At 44.2% G+C, this 6,947-nt stretch overlaps 1 protein-coding gene across 6 annotated transcripts in view; it reads right to left on the reverse strand.

Annotated features, from left to right (window-relative positions):
* Positions 1-5,067, reverse strand: part of GLT1D1 (glycosyltransferase 1 domain containing 1) — an 86,302-nt gene extending 81,235 nt beyond the window's left edge. For 4 of the 6 annotated variants that reach the window (XR_004402376.2, XR_004402375.2, XR_012937453.1 and 1 more), the window contains exons 1-2: positions 4,677-5,067; positions 188-336 (exon numbers count right to left, since the gene is read on the reverse strand). Coding sequence is in view for 2 of the 6 variants with exons in the window: in XM_032947210.2 (XP_032803101.1) it covers positions 188-336; positions 4,677-4,744 (217 nt within the window). In the remaining 4 variants the exon portion in view is untranslated. The remainder of the gene's footprint in view (positions 1-187; positions 337-4,676) is intronic. The other 2 variants (XM_032947209.2, XM_032947212.2) reach the window with 2 other exon arrangements.
* Between the last annotated feature and the right edge of the window lie 1,880 nt (positions 5,068-6,947).

The raw sequence follows: 6,947 nt of genomic DNA on the forward strand, positions 1-6,947 counted from the left end.
TAGGGATTGGCTCATGTGCAGCAGGAAGAGAGTCACGGCACAGGATCATGAGAGGTGACGACGGGCGGGAAGGCCTTCATCCAAGCGGTTGATAGGCAATGGGCGGCGATGAAGATGACGATGCATTTGCCCAATTTGTTCGGCGTGAACGTAGCCTAATTTTGAGAGATTAAAACGAGGACCTTACCCACAAGGAGCCGGCCAGCCTTGTACAGGTGGAGCGCAATTACCGCTGAAATGCCATTTACGCTGATGAATTTACGAACGTCCTTCGGCTCGGAGAAAGATCTGCTGTTTTCCAAGAGGCACTTGTGTCCACTTGTCAGCAGGTAATGTCTGGTTGTTATAGGAAGGAGAAAAACATAACTTACAAATATTTGTCCGGCGAAAAACTATTTTAAGCGTCGCATTAAGTTTTAACACATTGTATAATTTTCTACAGATTAAAATAACATGCTCTGGAACATATGATGCACTGCAAGTGTGCGCCAGGTGTCACACACTCCAACTAAATTATAGAGCGCATCTCAACTTTTGCTTTAAAATACGCCGATATAGGAGGAGATGCTCCGATGAGCAAATGGGGGTCACAAAGCACCATGTGACCTGGGATCCAGTCACTGTTCTGTTACTGTATTGTATGCACTGTATACCTAGAACATTTACCAAAGGTGAACCAGGATCAAAATAAAGGAGGTAAGCGAGAGCAGGGTGTAGTACCTTTCGGAAAAAAAGAAACGCGATCATGAAAAGCAACATACCAGTGTTCCTAAAGCAGAACGCGTTTAATGAGTGCTTATTACCTGCCATGATGGATAGGATACTGAAAATGGAACACAATCTGAAAAGTGCATACAGCGTGCAACGGTGCATGCTTGGAATTACGTTGAGAGACTGAAGGAAGAAACAAATAGATCAGAAGGACAAACACAAATTAGAGACATTTACTGTTCGTAAAAGTGAGCTTTAGCAGGGCACATGGCGAGACTGACGACAGAGTGGCAGCCAAAGGAGAGAACACGTGAGGCTGCAATCCGTGGAGATGGAGCAATGGGTGTCAGCTTATGTCCTGGGACTAAATGGGTTGTTTGCACGATGAGGCTGTGAGGAGTGGTGATGACTTGTTGGGAGGCTTTCATTCGTCAAACGCATAGAGCAATGGCTTCTGCTGCTGCAGCGATGTGAAAAAGAAATAACATACGATACGTAAGATTTTTCCCAAACATTTCTATAATTCGTAAAAAAGAACATTTAATGCCTCGAGTTTCTAGAGCATCAAACTGCCCAAAAATATTTTCCGTGTCCAGTCAGGTGGCCAATTTCCGCCAAAGCAAGCCTTCTTTTTTTGTTAATGTAGCCATTTGGGGATGGTGGCACGTGTTTGTAACATTGCTTTACATTCATGTGTAGCTTGAAGCTACAATTGTTGACTTGCACTCCCAATAGGTTCTGACTAAAAGCAAGGATGGTGTAATATCAGAATATCCAAAAGTGAAGGTCATTTGCACATTCAGAGGCATGCATGTTACGTGGATAACCTATGTTTGATAGCCATGACCTTGGACGGAACACTGCAGTGTAAGCAGAGGTAGGTAATTTGGGTGGACAATGGATGATTAGGCGTTCCCGATACCAAGTCAGTATCAGTGGTGTCGAAAGTGATTGTTGCATCTCAACACAGGGATCAATAGAACATCTGAATATGGAGGCAGTAAAGGTTCATGTGTGTTTAGGTAGTAAGTAAAGGTGGAGGCAATGGGTTATAGTGATTTAAGACTCCTCACCTGTGGAGACACAGATAGCAGCTTGCAAGTTCAGAAGACTTAAACTGATAAAGCATTGTTAGATGTAATCGCAAAAAGCAGTTTGCGATGGTTGGGACACGTGTGCAGTACAGAGGATGGCAGGTTACCGTGACATGCAGTGCAGTGGCACCCAGATGTCATTGACCAAAGATAAGACCTAAAACAAGATAGTGGGACTTAAGCGCGGATTTTAGAGGTTGGGTGCGGATTATGAAACAGTTGCGCAAGTGATACGGGGATGATTTTGGTGGCATTAACAGCAGTGGCCATTGAGATGGCCTCTTACTCTCAGAATCTTAATATTTATTTATTTATACTGGAGGAATCCGATGAGCTCTAACGCTCTGTTTCACAGATGTCCAGTAGTTTGATACATAATTGATAGATGTTTAATGACATTACTGCACCAATAAGCAAAACAGATAACACACGTGACCAATTTGTACGATTTAATGCATTGAATCTCTGAAATGGCTGTTTCCAACCTCAAGATATATCGGTTTTTTTTAAAGGTTAATACTCTCGATGTTTCTGAAAAGGGTTGGCTTGGTTGCCCTTTTACAATCACACCAAGACGAAGGGATACTCTATCACCGGATTCTTTGCAAAAGGCTTTCATTTGGTGTTTGAACATCTTGCCAGAAAGGGTAAAGCCTCTTATTTTTTCAGATGATGTTTAATTGCTATGATTTGATCAGTTTGTATGTTTATAAACGTGAGTGACTGTACGTACCATCAACGAATATTTCAAACGTGGTGTTACTCATATTTGTTTAATGGCCCTCTGCCGATAGTGGAAAATCCACATTCCTCTGGGCGGGGGAACATCGGGCCCATAAGACTGACCACTTGGCAACCAGTTACAAAAACTTTCGGTGGAAGTACCTCAACAAGAGCGCACTCTTTGGCTCGCTTAGGGGCTGTGCATAAAAGACGTCACGCGATTTTGGCCGATTTTTGACCACCCCCCTCGTCACACGGCGTCACAAAAAGTCAGACCCTCCTCAAACATGACGTCACAAAGCTCTGCCCCCCGCCCCCCAAATAAATAAATATGCTTCAAATCGCTTTAAACTATCGTCATTGTAGTGCGTATTTAACGTGGCGCTGCACAATCATTGGAAAGATTTGATAAACCAATTCAGGTCTTAATTGATTGTTCACGCTTACAGTGGCTTTCAGACAGCATACATTAATTTTTCGTCTCCCCCCTCCTCTTTTCAGAACATAGATGGACTCGTCCTTCTAAATAAACTGCCAAATCGCTGCGCGTGACGCTGACGTTTTTTTTGAATAAATACACCGTTTAAAAAAAAAATTAATGCAAACCGACACACCTGATGACGACCGTTTGTGTTATGGTCGAAACGTCGTGATAATTTTTATTGTTTAATATATATATTTTATTGTTATTGTTTCCCTTCAACGTGACTTTACCGAAAGAGCTAAGAATATGAATAGAACGTGTTGTCTATATTTATTTAAAGATGCACATTTTGACGTGACGTCATATTTCTCAACCCCGCCCCCCTCGTCACACATCGTCACAAATGTCTGACCCCCCCCTCCCCCTTGGTGCGTGACGTCATTTATGGACGGCCCCTAAGACTGACCACTTGACAACCAGTTATAAACAACTTCTGGTGCAAGTACCTCCACAAGAGCGACCTTTATGGCTCGCTTATCGGATATTTTGGTCTACTCTTCCAAGCTGACCACTGGTATGTTGCTATTCATGATCGAGTTACATTGTTTTATATTTTTATTATTTTATTGTTTCCCTTCTACGTGGTGACTTTACCGAAAGAACCAAGAATATGAATCCCTGCAGTCACGAAAGCTTTAAATCAAAATTTAAGACACACACACTTGAGATGCCACCACGCGCGTGCCTTCCAATCGATTAACCGTACTGCTGGGTGGACAGACGCGGGGTGATCTAAGCAACGTGCCTATTGGTTCAACTGCCACTACAGGAGATCGAATTTCAATTCCATTTGGGTTAATAATTTCTGTCACGGGGTGTCAATGAAACTCGACAAAAAAATGTTTTAAACGTACTCAAAACTGCGGGGAATTTGGGATATGGGAGTGTGGAGTGAGAGGGAAAGGGGGGGTTACATAAAGCAAAGCATTAAAAAAACCCGAAATGATGAACGAAGCAAAGTGCCCACTACACCAAGCATCTTCTTGTTTCCTCTGATCGTCAAAAAAAAGAAAAAAAGAAGATAAAAAGAGAGGGAAGGTGGTTTGGACATTACACATGGTGGAACTAAAAGTCAGGACATACAGGGTGATTTTATCTACTTTTTTTAGAGTGAATTATAAACATTTTATTTTTTGTAAGTTAATATTTTACCAATTATCGTTATCTACATTCATCCTCATTGTGGGGTCAACCTCAAATCCGTCGTTTTACAAAACTCGGCCAAGAACCCCCCGAATGAATTGAGCACAAAAACATAATTGATGAATGCTCAACCATTTCACCGATAATCTTTTAACAAAAATGAGTCAATAATTCTAAAGAGAATGCGTCCATCAATGTTAACCGAAGTATTGTTTGAACACGTTAAAGGAAATACAATGAAATAAAATATAACCCCGTGTCCTAACTTTTGGGCCACCCTGGATAATACCATCCCGTGCAAACCCACCCCCCTCCCCTCCACCACCAACTTGCTCCTCTGGCCAGTCCCGAACCGTGAGTCCATTCTTTCCCCCACAGCTCAGGGGCTTTTCAACCCTTTGCAAAGAAAACATCCCACCACAAATCTCTCCCCCCCCGCCCGCCCGGACCCACGCCTCGATGCGCAGAGTCTCTGTGCATCACTCTCTGTGCATCGGGGCGAACAAGGCTTGCACACAAACCGTATTCGCTCCGCAGTCGTCGCGTTCCCCGACGCCGCGGCGGTGGGTGCCAGCAAAAGCACTTTCATTGTCGATGCCAGCGAGAGGGGGCAAGGAGAGGCACGGCGCACACGACCCCTGTCTACGCACGAATCATGCGTTCATCTGCCGCCAACGCCTTGCGCTCGAACGAGACGGCGCCGAGAGGAGACGCGGATTGCAACGCGTGTCACAAAACACCCTCGGGCACAAACGACGAGAACCGGTAGCCCCTTCGTGTGTCTCTCTCGCTCTCTCTCTCCTCTCTTCCTCATCATGCGCTTCTTGTACAGTGGCGCACATGCGCTTGTGGCTTTCCCGTGACGTGTTTCCATGGGCCAGGGGGCAAAGGTAAGAAGAGGGAGGGGAGAGAGTTGGGGTTTGTTTTTTGCTTCTTGTTGCTGTGAGCCATCATCATTTGCTCAATGCAAAGGGGAGTGTGTGTGTGAGTGTGTGTGGGCTCTTATCGTCAGCAAGGGGCCGTCCATAATTGACGTCACGCGATTTTGGAGGATTTTTGACCCCCCCTCCCCCTTCGTCACGGCGTCACAAAAAGTCAGACCCCCCCCCCTCAAATATGACGTCACAAAGCTCTGCCACCCCTCCCCCCGAAAAAAACATGCTTAAAATCGCTTGAAACTATTGTCATTGTAGTGCGTATTTAATGTGGCGCTGCACTCTGATGTTGTAGGAGAAAACATTTATTTAAAAAGTCGATTTAATTAAGTAGAACGTGTCGTATATATTTATTTAAAGTTGCGCATTTTGATGTGACGTCACATTTCTCAACCCTCCCCCCCCCATCGTCACACATCGTCACAAATGTCTGACCCCCTCCCCCCCCCTAGGTGCGTGACGTCATTTATGGACGGCCCCCAAGTGGCTGCTGCAGCTGTTTGCTGGGTTTTTGTCATCCGAAATAGATTCAATCATGAGAAACTTAACGCTTGATTATAAATAAAAAAAACGCGGATTATAAGGCGCGCCGGAAAGTAAGACACACCCGCGAAATGTGTATCCATAAGTTAGTAAATGTTTATGAGGATGTAAGTTATATGATCTCGCACACACACACACCAGATCATGAGACGCATGTCCAACTTTTGCTTTACAATTCCGTACAGGAATGAGTCGTGATCATGAGTCATGATCAATCCACTGATGGGTGAACGCCCTCCCAAATCCGTTCGAAACTACAAGATTTAGAAGAACAGAAATACATGTTATCAGCTACTGTAATATATTAATATCACCAGCCATGAACAATCCATGCCACTGCTGGTGGGAACCCCTCCAGGTAAAAGAGCTCTGGACTCTAAGAAAACCCCTCTCGAATGTATTTGGCCTCCTCTTCCACGTCGGCCAGGCGATTTGTTGGAAGAGGTGGGAGTAGCCACTCTATTTGCGTCACCACCAAATTATAATTGCTGGGTGTTGCTGGACAGGGGCAGAGTGATTTAAGAACGTTTCCAGGGTTTTCCACTTTTTTCTGGTAACAAAACAGTTGTGTTAAGATGTTCAAACACCAAACTGAAAAGCTTTTGCAAGGAATAATGTCTGCATTAACCACAATACTTGTGGCCAGAATGCAAACAAAAAACATACTCTGATAATGGCATTGTCCTTGAAACTGATTGGTCCACACCAGAGACAGCTTTCTTTTGAGCCTCGTCTCAAATGGTGTTAGACCAGAGGACGCCAAAAGGCGTTTTTTGCAATCATAATAGTGAACGAGAGCGTCTGGAGTGCTTTACCACTCCACATTATCTGAACAGTCAAAGGAAAAGTCTTCGGCTCTCGACCCGGTCATCACCTGCCCTAAAGAAGAACAGGGCGGCCGATAAATCATGATAGTGCATTTGTAACATTTGTCATAAAAAGAGACAGAGCAGTATAGGGACTTCCCGCCCACTCCAATATATTCGACTCTCCTGTATCCTGTATCAGAGGCATTGTACAAAAAAAGGAGTCAGTGTAAACATGCTGCAACAATGTGTATATGGCCTCAAACAAGTTAGTCGTGATATACAATCGTTTAAACGGGCTATTTCACGGTAACAGAATCCCAACAACAATGCGCGCATATGCACATCAATGAAATGGTGTTCATTTATGACCCAACTGTTTATACACATTGCTTACCTTAACATATTTTGTTTCCAGGCGCGGGATCTGGTTGTGTGTGTCTCGTGCTGTAAATATCGTCACCGTGAAACCACACGTCACGTGCCTACTGCCGCACAATTCATTTCC

The sequence above is a fragment of the Petromyzon marinus genome, chromosome 5, assembly GCF_048934315.1.
Source record: "Petromyzon marinus isolate PM22_M1 ecotype Great Lakes invasive population chromosome 5, UKy_Petmar_22M1.pri1.0, whole genome shotgun sequence".
Classification (NCBI taxonomy): domain Eukaryota; kingdom Metazoa; phylum Chordata; class Hyperoartia; order Petromyzontiformes; family Petromyzontidae; genus Petromyzon; species Petromyzon marinus.